The following is a 19256-nucleotide window of genomic DNA, read 5'->3' as shown; positions in this document are numbered from 1 at the left end:
TAGTTGTGTAAAGGGTGGGTTGGAAAGGGGAGACCAGTTAGAAGGCTATTAAGGCAAGGTGGGAGACCTCAAGGATGAAGATCTGAACATAGATGCCTCCTAGCTCTCCCTCTCTGTCTGTCTCTGTTTGTCTGTTTTTCCATTGCCTTTGGGAGGCATTTCTAAATACCTGTGTGGATGTATACGCATCTATGTTCTTCCAGCACCTCCAACACATTATATCCAAATCAACTAGTTTGGAAACCTGAGTTATCTGACCTGTCCTTCCACTTTACACTCTGTCCCTGTTGACAAATCCTGACAATTCTCCCTCCACAGCATCTCTCACGCCCATTATAGGCTCTCTACTCACACTGCCTACCTTAGCTCAGGTCTTCATCCCTCTATTCTTGGCTTAATAGTCTTCTAGCTGGTCTCCCTGCCCCTAGGGTCATCTCTTTCCAATTTATTCTTTACCCAGCTGCCAAAATGCCTTTCCCAATGCATTGTTCTGACCATGTGACTCTCTCATTCAAAAACCTTCAATGTTTTTGGAAGGAAGAGCTGGACCTGGAGTCAACAAAACCTTAGTTTGAATCCTTCCTCAGGCAGTTACTAAATTTTTGATTCTGGGAAAGTAATTTTATCTCTTTCAGTCTCACCCTCCTCATCTGTAAAATGGGGATAATGATAGCATCTACCTCATAAATTTGTGATGCTCAAATATAATATATATACAGTACTTTGCAAACCTGAAAGCAGTATATAAATGTTAGCTATTACTTATTAATATTGATGATGACTATTATCCAAAAGATAAAATGAAGACTCTTATTTGGCATATATATCCCTCCATGATCTGGCTCCAACCTACCTCTCCAACCTTATTTCAAGCACTCTGCTCCAGCCAAAGTGGACTATTTACCAATATTTTCTCCTCTCATCCTGTCCTTTGTCACCACTGTGTATTTCTGTAGGCCATTCCCTGAAACTATAGCAAGCTTCCTTCACATCTTCATTTGGAGAAATTCTTTTCATCCTTCAATGCTAACCTCAAACGTCACTTTCACCACTTTAGAGGAAGCTTTCTCTTGCTCTCAAAGCTAAAACAGTAGCTTACATTTATGCAGCACTTTAAGTTTTGTTCCTTATAACTCTGTGAGGTAAGTGCTATTATTATCCCCATTTTACAGATGAGGAAATTGAGGAAAGTAAAGTTTTAAGTGACTTGCCTGGGATCACACAGCTAGTCAACCTGAATGTAGTACTACATCCACTGAACCCTTTAGCTGGAGGGAGAGAGAGAGAGTGCGAGAGAGCAGAGAGACAGAGAGAAATCCTTTCCTCTATAGATATTCCTAGATCATCTTTTCCAGATCTTTCTTCTGTCCATATTATAATCTACTTTCTATCTTGCTTGTTTATGTTCCACCTTCCTCCTCCTCCCTCACTAGAGTGTGATTTCCTTGACTGAAGGACCTATGTTGGTCTTTTATCTTTATCTATGTTGGTCTTAAATTTTTTTTTTTAATTTATGGAGTAAATCAAGCATTTCTGTAACACAGTACAATAAAAAAGGTGATTGCAAATGACCTGCAAATCTACTATGCACAACTTATTGTTACTTTTAAATATGCAAGAAAATTTATGTGAATTTCTTTTTTTCCCCTTCCTTCCACCTCCCCCCCAGCTCATTTTACAAATGAGGAACTGAGGCAAAACGGATTAAGTGACTTGCCCAGTATCACACAGCTAATAAGTGTCTGAGGCCAGATTTCAACTCAGGTCTTCCTGACTTGAGGCCCAGTGCTCTATCCACTATACTATGTAGCTGCTCCCATTGTCTATTAGTCTTGGTCTTTGGTTTATATTGCTCCAGAGCGCACATATGACAGCATTTATCAGATCAGGAAGTAAACGTTGATGAGAGCTGTGGTCAGGTACACCCTAGTGCTATTTCTCTTTACTTGCTGAGCTGATTCCTGGTTTTCTCACTTAAGAGAAGGGTGCCTAGCCCTTGCACTCTTGTGATGGTAAAGCTCTTTGGTAGAGTGGAGAAATAATATTAGGAAAGGTATCTGGTAGATTGGACATGGAAACTTAACAGATGGGGCCACAGAGTTTACTCATTATGCCTTCTTTAACAGCAAATTCACAGTCTTCGTTGAGGAAGTTATAGTACATGTTCTGCCATCTTACCAGGATTGTAGTTGCTGACTCCCTACTCGTCTAAGTGGTTTGATTTTCCATCTAAGGTGGTTGATGAGTTTCCTGTGCATCCATATTCGTATCTTTTGACATTTTCCCTCTTTTTTCCTTATTAGAATAATTTTTAATTGTGTCTTCAGAATTTCATTCCTGCCTCTCATGGGCTGACTTTCCTTGTACGCCAGGGAATAGGTATTCTCTCTCTGACCCTATTGAAAGGTAATATCATCAAATCTAGGGTTAGACTATGCCAAGGTTTTTTTCCTTTCTTATGATAAATTCTAAGATGTTTTAATCACTTCCCTGAAAAATTCCTAGTACTGACTATTTCTTCTACTCATGTGACTGAATCCTTCATATTCTCCGGTAATTTTGTATGGGCAATTATTATAGTGTAGCTACCCACCTGGAAAATCGCATGTGCAGTTTAAGCAGCATGTAACATTTAAAAGGCATTATGTAGTATGTGTTTAACATTAGTTTCTATTTTCATGACAAAACTAGGTAACTAAAGAAAACCATATTATGTAACCAGTCTGGTAAAAAAAAAGGGCATTACATATTGTTTTCAAAAGGGAATTTCTGTATAAAATACAAGGGACATTCAATATTTGAGATTTTTGGTGGATGTCGTTTGCTGTACTTGAAATATAAGTAGTTTCTGGTGTACCCCTCTTATAATGAGACCCCCCAGAAAAGCTATGATTTGTTCTAATCAAACCATAGCCTATAAGCCCCCACAGGTGTGTTTAATTTCACTAGTAAGCCAGAGGACAACATAAGTCAAAAGCAAATTCATTCAATTAAATAACATAGTAAGAAAAGTAGCCGTGGAAAATTCACCCCATAAACTAGGGACACACTTGCAGAAATATGGACAGCATCAGTGGGAAGAATGAATATGTATAGGGGTTACCTATGGAGGTATACACATAGGGAACACATGTGTCAAGGGCTCAGGGGTGGAGGGACAACTTATAAGCTCATGCTACAGGTTGCAAGTAACCTCTGGTGACGCTGTTGTGTTGCTTTTTCTAGGCCTACTCACTGCTGAGTGGTGCTTTCAGTTAGGTCTTTGCCTAGGTGTTGGATAATGTCTCTGCTGTTCCTCCAGTGGACGGGGAGTATCCTGTATTGTTGGAAGAAATAACCACATCAGTGAGATTATGGATCTATTGATGTGTAATGTAGTCAGTCATTAAACATTTATTAAGTACCTACTAAGCATTTCTCAGGCACTGTACTAAATGCTAGGGATATAAAGAAAAGTAAAAGACGGTCTCTGCTTTTAAGGAGCTTACAGTTTAATTAATGCATTTTTGGTGGAGTTGTGAACTGATTTAGCCATGCTATAGAGCAATGTGAACTATGCCCAAAGGGCTATAAAATCATACATATCCTTTGACTTAGCAATATCACTACTAGGTCTGTATTCCAAAGAGATAAAAAAAAACAAAACAAAAAGGAAAAGGACATATATGTACAAAAATATTTATAGCAGCTCTTTTCTTGGGGCAAAGAATTAGAAATTGAGGGAATGCCCATCAATTGGGGAATGGCTGAACAAGTTATGGTATGTGATTATGATGGAATACTATTGTACTATAAGAAATGATGAGCAGGGGGATTTCAGAAAAACCTGGAGAGACTTGCATAGACTGATCCAAAGTGAAATGTACTGTGAGTAACAGCATTATTGTAAGATGATCAGCCGTGAATGACTTAGCTATTCTCAACAATACAATGATCCAAGGCAACTCTGAAGGATTTGTGATGAAAAATGCTATCCATCCCCAGAGAAAGAACTGATGGTGTCTGAATACAGATTGAAGCATACCTTTTTTTAAAAAAAAAAAACAAATTTTATTTTTCTTAAGTTTTCTTTTGTTTATGTTTTCTTTCACAGCATGACTATTATGGATATGTTTTGCATGACTTCACATGTATAACCTATATCAAACTGCTTGCTTTCTCAGTGAAGGGAGGTGGGAAGGGAGAAAGGGAGAGAATTTGGAACTCAAAGCTTTAAAAACTAATGTTAAAAAAATGTTTTTACATGTAACTGGGGAAGAATTTTAAAACTACTTTAAAAAGGAGCTTACAATCTAATGGAAGAGACAATGTATAAACAAATATGTATGAATGAGATTTACACAGGATAAATTGGAAATAATCAACAGAGGGTAGCTATCAGAATTAAGGGGGATCAGAATAGTCTTCCTATAGAAAGTGGAATTTTAGCTGGGACTTGAAGGAAGCCAGGAGGTAGAGATGATGAAGGAGAGCATTCCAGGCATGGGAGATAGCCAGTGAAAATGCTCAGAGTTGGGAGGAGTGTCTTATTCAAGGAATAGTAAGGAGGCTGGTGTCATTGGATCACAGAGTATTGGGAGTGGGGGACCAGTTTAAAGTGTAAGAAGACTGGAAAGGGGTGGGGGAAGAGATTATGAATGACTCTGAATAATAGAGGATTTTATATTTGATTCTGGAGGTGATAGGGAGAGAGACATAGAGAGAGAGGAAGACAGAGAGAGAGAGAGAGAGAGAGACAGAGACAGAGAGAGACAGAGACAGAGAGAAAGAGTATGTGAGTAGGTGTGTAACATGATTTGATCTGCACTTTAGGAAGATCACTTTAATAGTTGAGTGGAAGATGGACTAGAGTTGGGAGAGACTTATGGCAGGCAGATCAACCAGCAAATTATTGTAATAGTCTAGACATGAGGTCATGATGTCTTGCACCAGGGTGGTAATAGTGTCAGAAGAGAGAAGCGATCATATGAGGGAAATGTTAGAAAGGTAAAATCATCAGGCCTTGGCAACAGATTGAATATTCTATCCTTAGAATAGAGATAATAATTGTATCCATGGGAACTGATAAAATCACCAAGTGAAATAATATAGAAGGGGAAGAGAAGGAGGCCCAGGACAGAGCCCAGTGTTAGTGGGTGTGACCTGAAGGATGATCCAGCAAATGAGACTGAGAAGGAGTAGAAAGCTAGGAACATGTGTATAGCTATATAATATATGTACAGCTGGCCAGTATGTGGCATAGATAGCTAGATATATGACCTGAGATCTCGTCTACTCCATTTCTAAGGGAGATAAAAATTTCCACCTTTATATAAATCAGATGAGATAGGCCAAGATGGTGGAGAAAAGGTAGGGACTTGCCTGAGCTCGCCAAAAGTCCCCTCCAAAAAATGTTAAATAATGCTTCAAAATGAATTCTGGAGCAGTAGAACCCCCAAATGGATGAGGTGAAACAATTTTCTAGCCCAAGAAAATTTAGAAGGTTGGCAGGAAAGGTCTGTTGCATTGGGGTAAGAATCCAGTGCAGGCCATGACCCAGCAAACCAGCAGCAGGCCTTGGAGGTGACTGAAGCCATGGTGATTTCTGATCTCTCAGTCCACAGATGGTAAGGGGGTCACACAATTGATCAAAAAGAGATTATAAGGGTCCCTTTGCTGGCACTGGGTACAGGACTCTGTTCCATTGCTTACATGTGGATCTGGGTGGAAATCCTGGGAAGCAGTCCCAGGGCAAGGAGGAGTACTAGAACACTAGAACTTATGACTACAGGGGAGTACTGACCCTGGACACAGTTTCATGGTAAAAAAGAAAGCTTTTGATTGCTCACAGACCAGAGCACAGGCCCAGAGAGCAGTGACCATATCTCACTTTAGATCTTACCACCTTGGAAGAACTGAAAACTTACAGATCCCCAGAACTAATTCTGAGAGTAGCAGCAAGAATAGCCTAAAACTTGGGACAATGCCCCTTTCACCCCAGGAGCAGAGTCCCACTTTAACATAGAGTTAAAAGCCAAGAAATAGGCTGGAAAAATGAGCCAACAGCAAAAACAAAAAGAACCTGACCATAGAAAGTTACTATGGTGATAGGGAAGATCAAAACACAAACTCAGAAAACAAAGTCAAAACTGCTACATCCAAAGCCTCAAGGAAAAATGTGATTGATCTCAGGTCCCAAAAGAATTCTTGGATGAGCTCAAAAAGGATTTTAAAAATCAAATAAGAGAGGTAGAGGAAAAATTGGGAAAATAAATGACAGTGATGCAATAAAATCTTGAAGAAAGAGTCAACAGGTTGGTAAAGAAGGCACAAAAAATACTGAAGAAAATAACACCTTAAAAATAGAATAGGCCAATTTGTAAAAGAGGAACAAGCAGAATTGGCTAAATGGAAAAAGAGGTACAAAAATTCAGTGAAGAAAAAAAAAATCCCTTTCTGAACTCACTGAAGAAACTAATTCCTTAAAAATAAGAATGGTACAAGTGGAAGGATGACTCCATGAGACATTAAGAAAAAAATAAAACAAAGTCAAAAAAATGAAAAATAGAAGAAAATGCGAAATCTTGGAAAAACAATTAACCTGGAAAATAGATCCAGGAGAGAAAATTTAAGAATCATCGGACTACTTGAAAACCATGATGAAAAAAAGAGCCTAGACATCATCATTCAAGACATTATCAAAACAAAACAAAACAAACCAAAACAAAACAAAACAAAACTGCCCTGGTATTCTAGAACCAAAGAGTAAAATAGAAATTAAAAGAATCTGCTGATGAGGGTGTGGAGCCAAGATGGCACAGAAAAGGCAGCAACTTGCCTGAGTTCTCCCCCAAATCCCTCTGAACACCTTCCAATAATGCCACAAAATAATTCCTGGAGCAGTAGAATCCACAAAAGGATGGGGTGAAATAATTTTCTAGCCAAAGACAACTTAGAAAGTCAACAGGAAATATGAGAGTGGAGCACAGTCCAGCGCAGGCTGTGCCAGCAATCTAGGGGCAGGCCTTGGGAACTACTGAATCAGTAGCAATAGCAGCTTCCAGAGCTCTCAGCTCACAGGCAGTCAGGGGGTCTAATAACTGGTCAGAAGGATATTACAGGGGTCCCTTTGCTAGCATTGAGGCAGGACTCTGTTGCTTTGCCCATACACAGATCCAGGTCGCCATCCTGGTTGGTAGTACTAGGGCAAGGAAGAGTACTAGCACACCAGAGCTTGCTACCATAGTGGAACAGGTACCTTCCACACAGTTCCAGAGCAGAAAAGAATACTTGTCAAGGAACAGTTTACCTGTCAGATATATGGAGAAGGGAAGAATTTATGACCAAACAAGATAGAGAACATGAAATGCAAAATGAATAATTTCAATTACATTACATTAAATTAAAAAGTTTTTGCAGAAACAAAGCCAATGCAACAGAGATTAGAAGGAAAACAGAAAGCTGGGAAACAATTTTTACTGCCAATATTTCTGATAAAGGCCTCATTTCTAAAATATGTAGAGAATTGAGTCAGATTTATAAGAATACAAATAATTCCCCAGTTGATAAATAGTCAAAGGATATGAACAGGCAATTTTCAGATGAAGAAATCAAAGCTATCTATAGTCATATGAAAAAATGCTATAAATCACTGTTGATTAGAGAAATGCAAATCAAATCAATTCTGAGGTACCAAATCACACCTATCAGATTGGCTAATACGACAAAAAAGGAAAATGATAAATGTTGGAGAAAATGTGGGAAAATTGGAACACTAATTCATTGTTGGTGGAGTTGTGAACTGATCCAACCTTTTTGGAGAGCAATTTGGAATTATGCCCAAAGGACTATAAAAATGTGCATACCCTTTGACCCAGCAATACCACTTCTAGGGCTGTATCCCAAAGAGATCATACAAATGGGAAAAGGACCCACATATACAAAAATATTTATAACAGCTCTTTTTGTGGTGGCAAAGAATTGAGGGGATGCCCATCAATTGGGGAATGGCTGAACAAGTTGTGGTATATGAATGTAATGGAATATTATCGTACCATAAGAAATGATGAGTAGGCAGATTTCAGAAAAAACCTGGAAAGACTTGCATAAACTGATGTTGAGTGAAGTGAGCAGAACCAGGAGAACATTGTACACAGTGATGATCAACTATAATAGACTTAGCTCTTCTCAGCAATATAACGATCTAGAAAATTCCAAAAGACTCATGATGGAAAATTCTATCCATATCCAGAGAAAGAACTATGAAGTCTGAATGCAGATCAAAACATACTATTTTCACTTTTTTTTTTATTTCTTGTGGTTTTCGCCTTTTGTTCTGATTCTTCTTTCATAACATGACTAATGTGGAAATATGTTTAATATGATTGTACATGTATAGCCCATATTATATTGCTTGCCATCTTGGGGAAGGGGGAGGGGAGGGAGGGAGAGAGAAAAAAATTTGGCACTCAAAATCTTATAAAAGTAAATGTTGAAAACTATCTTTACATGTAATTGGAAAAAAAATAAAATGCTATTAAGAGGAAAAAAACAAGAAAGGAAAGAAAAAGTCACTGTGGGAAATAATTAAATATTTTCAACCTTAAAAAAAAAAGAAAAAAGAAGAGTTCTTGTGGTTGCTCATAGACCAGAGCATAGGCCAGGAGAGTAGTAAACACACCTCTCCATAGATCATACCACCTTGGTCCCTAGAAGTATCTCTGAAAACAGCTGCACAAACCCCCAGAAGCTTGGGACAGTGCACCTTCCACCCCAGAAACAGAGCCCTAATTTAACAAAGAGTTAAACGTCAAGAAGTAGGCTGGGAAAATGAGCAAACAACAGAAAAAATTTTGACTATAGAAAGTTACTATAGTGACAAGGAAGATCACACTCAGAAGAAGATAACAAAGTCAAAGTTCCTACATCCAATACCTTCAAGAAAAATATGAATTGGTCTCAGGCCATGCAAAAGCTCAAAAGGGATTTCAAAAATCAAGTAAGAGAGGTAGAGAAAAAATTGGGAAGAGAAATGAGAGTGATGCAAGGAAATCACTACAAATGTGTCAAATGTTTGTTAAAGGAGACACAAAAAATTACTGAAGAAAACAGCTTAAAAAACAGAATGGGCTAAATGGTAAAAGAGGCGCAAAAATTCACTGAAGAAAATAATTCCTTAAAAATTAGAATTTAATAAATGAAAGCTAATGATTTTATGAAAAATCAAGAAACAATAAAACAAAACCAAAAGAATGAAAAAAATAGAGGACAATGTGAAATATCTCATTGGAAAAACAACTGACCTGGAAAATAGATCCAGGAGAGATAGTTTAAAAATTATTGAACCACCTGAAAGTTATGATCAAAAATAGAGTTTAAACATCATCTTTTCAGAAATTATCAAGGAAAACAGCCATTATATTTTAGAACCAGAGGGTAAAATAGAAATTGACAGAATCCACTGATCACCTCCTGAAAAAGATCCCAAAATGAAAACTCCCACGCATATTATAGCCAGATTCTAGTGCTCCCAGGTCAAGGAGAAAATATTATAAGTAGCCAGAAAGAAACAATTCAAGTATTGTGGAGCCACAGTCAGGATAACACAAGATTTAGCAGTTTCTATATTAGAAGATCAGAGAGCTTGGAATATGATATTCCAGAGATCAAAGGAGCTAAGATTACAACCAAGAATCATCTGCCCAGCAAAACTGAATGTAATTCTTGAGGAGAAAAATTGATATTCAATGAAATAGAGGACTTTCAAGCATTCTTGATGAAAAGATAAGAATTGAATAGAAAATTTGACTTTCAAATACAAGACTGAAGAGAAGCATGAAAAGGTAAATAGGAAAGGGAAATCATAAGGGACTTACTAAAGTCAAACTGTATATTCCTACATGGGAAGATTTGGAATTGCTAGTTCCTTGTTGCTACTTTTGTTTAGTCATTTCAGTCATGTCCAACTCTTCGTGACCTCATTTGAGGTTTTCTTGGCAAAGATACTGGAGTGCCATAGCCTTCTCCAGCTCATTTTACAGATTAGGAAACTGAAGCAAACAGGGTTAAGTGACTTGCCCAGGGTTACACAGCTGGTACATATCTGAGGATGTATTTGAATTCAGGGAAGATGAGTCTTCCTGATTCCAAGTCCTGTGCTCTATTCACTGTGCCACCTAGCTGCTCCTACTGCCATCTCTTCCAGAAGTCATTTTCTTCAGGACAGGAGATCCTCTAAGTCCTGTTTCCTCCTCTCTCTGACCTCCTCCTCCCCCCAGGGTACTTTAAAGAAAGAGATGGAGAGGTAAATGGAACAGTATTAAATGTGGTGGCAATTCTAGGGCAGAATTTTTACAATTTTATGTAACTCATACTGACAATGTTTTCTGATAGATCTGACAGTTTTTGTAGAATTTTGTTTTTTTGTTTGTTTGTTTTTGAATCAGAATGCTAGAAGTTTTATTTGTGCTCCTTTCCTGGAACATTTCAAATTAATGGCCATGTTCTGTGTTATTCTGTGGTGGTTCTGAAACCTCATTTAAGTAAGGATACACATATTTAATTCAACTGAATTCAGCAAATATGTATTAAGTGCCTATTATGTGCAAAGCAGAATGCCAGGGACTAGAGATGAAAAGAGGAAAAAATGATGTAGTCTGTGCCATTAAGGACTTAAGATGTCTAATGGGGATGCTGGTAGCAGTCTGATATGTATGTGCAATAATTAATAGGATAGGAGTTGGAATACGATAATGATAAAGAGAGATTCAGACAAAGTGGTCTAAGAAAGTTTGAGGAGGGAGAGCTCATAGCATCATAGATTTAAAGCTAGAAGGGACTCAGAGACTACATTTAAGAGATTTAAAACTAGAAGTAGACATATGTTTTTCATAGATGAGGAAACTGAGGCCCAGAGAAGTTAAGTAATTAACTCTGGGTCATACAGATAATATCAGAGGCAGGATTTGAATGCCAATTTTCCCGACTGTTAAGTCCAACACTCTATCTACTCTGCCACAATGTCTCAGCTGGGATGCTGAGGGACACCCTTATAGTGGAGACAATGGGGCTAGGATTTGAAAGAAGAGAACCATGTTCTAACATAGGTTAGCCCTTTGTTGGTGTGTCAGCATTTAGAAAAAACATTGGCTGTTTTCTTAGGAAAAAAAATCTGAACAGTCTAGCTGCCTTTTTGTACTACATGTACTTACTCAGAGACTTCCAGGACTGACGATTTCATTGTGGTGATAGATGCTTTTCACTGACACAGATTGCAGCAACTCAATAGCTGTTCCTCTAGTATTACGACAGAAAATTTCATCACTGCAGACATCCCCAAAATAAGTCTCTTCAGACTCAGCTAGGGTTAGTCCTTGGATAAAAAGCACATGGTCCATGACCCATACCCAAAGCCTTTCCACCTTGGGAGAACCAGAGCTTACATTTCCCTGACATAACTGTACTGAGCTTAAATATGATCCCAATAAATAGTAATTTTATCAAAAACTATTTGAAGCAAAAAGGCTCCCTAAATATTTTATTTTCCTGATACTTCTACTTCAATTAAACATTGTCTAAGTAGCTTGTACATTGTGTGTGTGTGGGAGGGGAGGGTTGGAGTTGGGGTGGTGTGGAAGCCTGGTGGTGGTAATGTGGAATGCAAGGGTTTGGTTGTTTCTTTGTTTTGAGATCACAAAATATAAAAAAATCCTTTCTGAGGTATTTGCTTAAGGATTTAGGGTTGAAGAGTTTAGTCTTAAGGGTCAACATTTTTTTTATTTTGAGGAGGAAGGTACTTATGCTTGTAGGTTCAGTGACATCTCCTCAACATTTTAAAACCATAATTATGATTTAAAAAAAGAGTCTGATTCTACTCCCTGGCTCTCAGATAGCTAGAGATTCCTTGGAGGTAGGAGGAATGCAATTCAATTCACCAAGCTTTTATTAAGTACCTACTATGTGCAAGACACTGTGCTAGACATGAGACATTCAAGAGACTAAAATAAGAACTCATCACTGACCTCAAGGAGCTTACATTCTCTTGGGGAAATAATATGCAAACATCTATGTAAATAAAAGATAATTTGAGGTGGAATAAAGTACTTGTAACTAGTGATATCATAAAAAGCTTCCCAAAAGAGGTGTAACTTTAGCTAATCTTGGGAGGAAACAGGATTTGAAGACATAGAGGTGAGTAGGGAGTGTATTGCAAGAATGGGCACAACCAGTGCAAAAACATGTAGGTGGGAGATGGAATATCTAATTCTAGGCATAGAAAGTAGGCCAATTTGGTTGAAATATGGAATGCATGGAGGGTAGTAGTGTAAGATAAGTGTGGAAAAGTAAGTTGGAGACAGACTTTGCAGAACTTTAAATACTAGGCAGAGAAGAGAGTATTTTGTCCTAAAAGCAATAGAAGTTACTGAAGATTGTATGAGGAAAAGACCAGACTTGTTGGTTGGATCAGGTCCCTGTTGAATTCTCTGGGTACTATTTACTACTTCCAAACTTTTAGGTTGAATTTAACATTGTGCTGAAGCTTCTTCCAGGTTCTCCTTAATTTGGGGTTGCCAAAGATAAGGAGAACTGAGTGACCAGTAGGGTAGGCAGCCATCATAATTTTGCACAGAACATTTCCAAAGCTATTGGTATTAAGGACATTGGCCATATAGAGCATCAAAGCCACAAAGTTGAAAATATAGAGGAGGAAGAAGAAACTAATGGCTTTGATTGCCCCCATGTGAGCTTCCATGCTGGGATTTCTGGAACCTGTGGCGTTACTCTTCATTTGTAGTGTGTGTCTCTTGAGAGAGATGATCAGTAGGGTAGCGGCAAAGATAAACATGATTAGAGGAATGAAAATAGCCAGGTTGTAGATAATAGCAAAGTTAACCACATTAGTCTCTGTAAAGTATTTCTTTTCTTTGGCATTGGAAGAGGAAACTGGGATGGAAGTGTTAACATAAACATTGTAGACATCCTTTGAAATAGGAAGACTGCAGAAAAAAGAAATGAGGACTGATAGACAGAGGAGCCAAGGCATTAATCCAGTGACTCTCCACCTTAACTTGAGGAATAAGGGATGGGTGAAGTTGGCAATCTTGATGCAATAGAAGACACTGAGCCAAGCAGCAAACCAGAGGTTGGAATAGGTCAGGAACATGAAGATAACTTTGAAAGCTTTATACGTTGTATTTTGATTGTAAGAAAGTCGGAATAATAAGCTGTAAGTATTTTCCACCATCAACCAAAACTGTAGCAAGAGCCTTGAACAGCTCAGAATCGTCAAAATAGAATCACTAGTGGAGAGTATTTTGCTCCGGAACCACTCAACAGCATTTGTGGTCACAATGAAACCATTCCCAATCATGCCGGTGATGCACTCAATTCCTGGGACTATTAAAGCGATGAACAGGAAAGGTTCAGATATATCATTATCTGTGTAATCCTTAGTTATTCTTTCCATTTTTTTGATGTCCTTGACTTCACTCTCAGATTGAATTTCCAGTTCACATTTGCTTCATAGTCCCCTGGCTAACAGATGCTCAAGGTACCTATTGCTTATTGAACTCAGCTAATGATTGTTCACAATTTTTCTAAATTTGCTTATCACATGACCACAACTTGAGAGACTGGGAATGCAAATGACTACAGGATTTGGTTACTGGTCCTGTCTCCATTTGTCATAGACACATTATGTTTGAGCCTTCAGCGGGGTGTTATAAAGAACTTGAGAAGAGTTTACGTCATAGTTTATTTCTATCTCCAGCATCCATATTAGTCCTTCTGACTCAATGTCTGGTGGAATAGCCAATATACCAAAGTTTTCTTGGTGTCATAGGTAGCCCAATTTACCTTGATCAATTTTTTAAAAACTAATTTATTTTGGGTTATCAACAATCACTTCCATAAGCTTTTGAGTTTTAAATTTTTCTCCCCCTCCCTATTCACCTCTCTTCCCAAGATGGCATGCAATCTGATATAGGCTATGCATATACATTCCTATTAAACATATTTTCACATTAGTCATGTTGTAAGGAAGAATTAGAACCAGTAGGAGGAACCACAAGAAAGAGGAAACAAACAAAAAAGAAAAAACAGAAAAAAAAGAGCAAATAGTATGCTTCGATCTGCATTCAAACTCCATAGTTCTTTCTTTGGATGTGGATAACATTTTCCATTATGAGATTTTTGGAGATGTCTTAGATCCTTGTATTGCTAAGAAGGACTAAATCTATTAAAGTTAGTCATCGCACAATGTGGCTGTTACTGTGTACAACGTTCTCCTAGTTCTGCTCATTTCACTCAACATCATTCCATACAAGTCTTTCCAAGTTTTTCTGAAGTCTGCCTGCTCATCATTTCTTATGGTACAATAATATTCCATTATATTCATATACTACAACTTGTTCAGCCATTCCCCAATTGATGGGCATCCCCTCAACTTCCATTTCTTTGCCACCAGAAAAAGAGCTGCTATAAATATTTTTGTATATGTGGGTCCTTTTCCCATTTGTATGATCTCTTTGGGATACAGCCCTAGAAGTGGCATTGCTGGGTCAAAGGGTATGCACATTTTTATAGCCCTTTGGGCATAGTTCCAAATTGTTCTCCAAAATGGTTGAATCATTTCACAACTCCACCAACAATGCATTAGTGTTCCAATTTTCCCACATTTTCTCCAACATTTATCATTTTCCTGTTTTGTCATGTTGGCCAATCTGATAGTGGTACCTCAGAGTTATTTTGATTTGCATTTCTCTAATCAGTAGTGATTTAGAGCATTTTTTCATATGACTACAAATAGCTTTAATTTCTTCATCTGAGAACTGCCTGTTCATATCCTTTGACCATTGATCAATTGGGGAATGACTTGTATTCTTATAAATTTGACTTAGTTCTCTATATATTTTAGAAATGAGGCCCTTATCAGAGACACTGGTTGTAAAAATTCTTTCCCAGTTTTCTGCTTCCCTCCTAATCTTGGTTCCATTGGCTTTGTTTGTCCAAAAACTTTTCAATTTAATGTAATCAAAATTATCCATTTTGCATTTCATAATGTTCTCTATCTCCTGTTTGGTCATAAATTCTTCTGTTCTCCATAAAGCTGACAGGTAAACTATTCCTTGCTCTCCCAGTTTGCTTATGGTATCAGCCTTTATATCTAAATCATGAATCCATTTTGATTTTATTTAGGTAAGTAGTGTGAGATTTTGGTCTATGCCTAGTTTCTGCCATACTATTTTCCAGTTTTCCTGACAGTTTTTGTCAAAGACTGAGTTCTTATCCCAGAAGCTGGTGTCTTTGGGTTTATCAAATAGTAGATTACTATGGTCTTTGACTACTGTGTCTTGCATACCTAACCTATTCCACTGATCCACCACTCTATTTCTTAACCACTACCAAGTAGTTTTGATGATTGCTGCTTTATAATGCAATTTAAAATCTGGAACATCTAAGCCACCTTCCCCTGCATTTCTTTTCGTTAGTTCCCTTGATATTCTGGACCTTGTGTTATTCTAAATGATTCTGTTATTATTTTTTTCTAGGTCTATAAGATAAATTTTTGGTAATTTGATTGGTATGACACTGAATAATACCTTGATCAATCTTTGGTGGCTCTGAAGAACCCTTCTTCAGCTTAGGTTTACTGACCTTTTAAATTGCCTTCCTTGACTTCAGAAGCCAGGTCAGATCATTGACTTTGTTGCCCTGAACTTTTTTTATTTTCTTTCTCTGGTCAGAAATTCTGGGTCTACATTATTTTCATGCCCATATATGAGAATTTGTGGATTGCCCATTCCTCAGATGCTGCTACTTTAGAATCAGATTTCTTTGAGAAAGCATGATGGGATGAAACAATGAATAGAAAAATCAAAATAAAATGCCAGTTTGCTTAACTATGTGCAGAAAAAGGTTCTGTGACAATATTTCCATTTGCCTTCATCACTGCTCTTATTATCAGCATGACTTGGCCATGTAGAATCATATGTTTTATTCTTTGGAGGGCATCAGAAAGAAAGGGACATATCCTTAGGAATACTTTATAAAAATTGGAAATAAAACATAACAGATGTGTATGTGTGTGGGTACAACCAATTACAGTGTGTGTGTGTGTGTGTGCATGCATGTATGCATGCGTGTGTGCATGTGTAACCAATTACAACTTGTGGGAGGGAGAGAATGTGCATTTTTTAAAGCACCTACTATGTTCCAGGCACTGTGCTAAGGGTTTTTTACAAACATTATATCATTTAATCCTCACAAAAGACCATAAGGGTTATAATCCCCATTTTATAGTTGAGGAGACTGAGGCAGACAGAAGTTAAGTGACTTGCACAATGTCACACAGATGCTAGGGGTCTGAAGCTAAATATGAACTCCTGACTCCAGGCCTAGTTATCTATTTACTATGCTACTTAGCAATCTCTTGTAGAAATAAACACAAATTCTAGAGAATTACCATTGTGGCTGAATGATTGAATATGAGTTGGAAAGAAACGTCAGAGACTAGCTAATCTAATTCATACCTGACCAAAAGTTCCCTCTATTAGTATTCCTGTTACATTGTCATGTCGATTCTACTTGAAGACCTCCAGTGATGACTATCTACCAAGGAACCCATTCTACTTTTGGACAGTTTGAGTTAGGGAAATGTTCTTTATATTGGGTGAGAAATCTCCCTTTGAGAAACTTCTACGCATTATCCCTTACTCTACTTTCTGGGGCTAAGCAAAATGTATGGTTTTTTTCTGTATGACATATCTTCACATGTTTGAAAACCCCTCGTTCCCCTGGCAAGTCTTCTCTTCTTCAAGCTAAATATCCCAAATACTTTCATCACTCTCATTACATATGAAGGTAATTTCTGACCCTCATAGGTCCTGGTTTAAAGTTCCTTCAAAATACTAGTCTCCTTTCCTTCAGCTTGTTAATATTTCAGTATTTTGATAGGAGGTCCATGATTTCGTATATGTGGGTAGTCCTTCCAAAGGTATAGATCACAACCCATTTATACCTTCTCATCTAATGTGGTTCTTATCTAGGTTCTCCTATGATTACTGTACAGAGGCTCCTCTCAATAGACTTGGGGCCTTCTTCTGGATCTCTCCATATTGTGTGGTTATGATTGGAATATACTTATTGTTGTCTGCTGGTCCTACAGTTCCTACTACATGATCTTGTCACCTTTTCATGTCATACATTTCTCTGATAATACCCTTATAAAATTATTTATTTATACATGCTTTTATAGTATATCCCTTTCACTGTCTCCCCCAGTCCCTCTGAAAAAAAAAAAGTCTTATCCTACATAGACATATTTCAATAAAACAAATTCCCACATTGACTATGCCCAAAGATGTATATCTATTTCTGCATTGTAAGTTCATCACTTATTTGGCAGGAAGTCAATGGTGTATTAAATTTTCAGCCTTTTGAACTTGCGGTTTTTCAGTGCATTGATCAGAGTTCTAAAGTCTTTCAAAGATGTTTTTCTCTATAATGTTGTTATCATTGTATAAATTGTTCTCCTAGTTCTGCTCACTTCACTTTGTACCTGTTCACAAATATCTTCTCAGTTTCCTGTGAAACCATCTCCTTTGTCATTTCTTATGGTACAATGATATTCACAACAGTATTCTTTAGAGCAGTGGTGTTGAACGCAAATGAAAAATAGGCCACTCCACCATATATTTGGATCCTTGCAGGCTGCATATTGACTTTGTTTTAAAATGTAATATTATCTATGTTTTGTTGTATTTTTATTTATATTGTTAAATATTGCCCAATTATATTTTAATCTGCTTTGGGCTATACTTGGGAGTGGTGTGGGCTTCATTTATGACACTTTCACAATAGAGCATTGCTCTTGAGCTATTTTTGGTTGATCAAATTTTTCAGCCTGCTCATGTCCATATTGTAACTCTTCGTTGCATTTCAGGTGACCTATAGCTTTAATTTCTCAGAGACCATGGTATTCCAGGAATCACAGCTGTATAACAATACAGAAGGATATTGATGTTAAAACCCTGTTTTATTGAGAATCTTGGGCATTAAAAGTACCACACAATTTAGCAAAGCAATCTAGTCTGTTTTTCTCCTGTTCAATTCTTGGTCCATTTATACCCATATGTGTGTGTGTGTGTGTGTGTGTGTGTGTGTGTGTGTGTGTGTGTGTATACTGATAGACCACCTCTATAGGTTGTTCATTTAAAAGCCTGTCAAATCCATATCCACTTGGTTTTAACTGTGTGGCTTTAGACTGAACTCTTTGGAATGAATGGCATTGCCAATTAAGAGGTTCTGTAATATTTCAGTGTTTGATGCAATTAGTACAATGTCACCTGTAAAAAGGAACATCATATTTTGTCATTTAATCAATCAATTAATGTTTATTAAGCACCTCTCATGTGCCAAGCCCCATGCCAAGTGCAGCTATCATCATTGATAGGAAATCCCTCACCATCTCTAGTGACTATTTCCTTGACCTGGGCTTTGCATTTGTCCTCCTCCATGATAATGGCAAACACCTTTGGTGAACACATGTCTCCTTGTTTTATGCTTCTCTTGATATTAATAATCAGAGTGCTAAATGGAATTATCACTTTTATTATATCTTCCAAGAAAATTTGCACGATTTTTGTATAAGCATGGGAGATACCTTTTTAGAGGAGAGACTTTAAGATGATATTTTGCTTGACAGAATAAAAAAAATTTAAATAGTAAAGAGACAGTAAGGGAGCATGCAATAATTAAGTGCCTACCACATGCCACCTACTGTGCTAAATGCTTTACAGATATTATTCCATTTCATTCTCACAAAACCTGAGATAGGTGATATTATGATCCCCCATTTTGTGATTAAGGAAACTGAAGCAGAGGTTAAATGACTTGTCTAGGATCACACAGTAAGTGTTTGAGGCTGGATTTGAACTCGGGTCTCCCTGACTCCAGGTCCAGTGCTCTATCCACTGTGCTACTTACCTGTACAGTGAACTTTTATAGTATTGTGCCTTTATGCCAATTATGTGATGGTTAAGATGGGGCCTATTGTGAAAGCTCACTTTCTTCTCTTAACTTCATCAAGAATGCCCTCAATATATCAAGAGATTATTTTATAACAATAAGAAAGTAGATATATGAGATGTTAATTATTGGAAATTGCTTAATTGCTTTTAAAAAAATAATAATGCATTCTTTTAATTTTCCTAAATGTTTGAACTCTCCTCTTTCAGATATCTTGAGGATCCCTCAATATCTTCAAAATTTGGTTCCCT

The 19256-nt window shown here is 37.4% G+C and overlaps 1 protein-coding gene across 1 annotated transcript; it reads right to left on the bottom strand.

The window, feature by feature from the left end:
* Window positions 1-12475: 12475 nt before the first annotated feature.
* On the bottom strand, window positions 12476-13444 carry LOC114027293 (taste receptor type 2 member 40-like). Its single transcript, XM_027841283.1, has one exon. The coding sequence runs from the start codon at window positions 13442-13444 to the stop codon at window positions 12476-12478; it is 969 nt and encodes a 322-aa protein (XP_027697084.1).
* Window positions 13445-19256: the final 5812 nt, after the last annotated feature.

This window comes from Vombatus ursinus, unplaced genomic scaffold (genome assembly GCF_900497805.2).
Source record: "Vombatus ursinus unplaced genomic scaffold, bare-nosed wombat genome assembly UNPS02014858.1, whole genome shotgun sequence".
Classification (NCBI taxonomy): Eukaryota; Metazoa; Chordata; class Mammalia; order Diprotodontia; family Vombatidae; genus Vombatus; species Vombatus ursinus.
The sequence above is the reverse complement of the archived record's forward strand: the minus strand, read 5'-3'. Positions and strand labels throughout refer to the sequence as shown.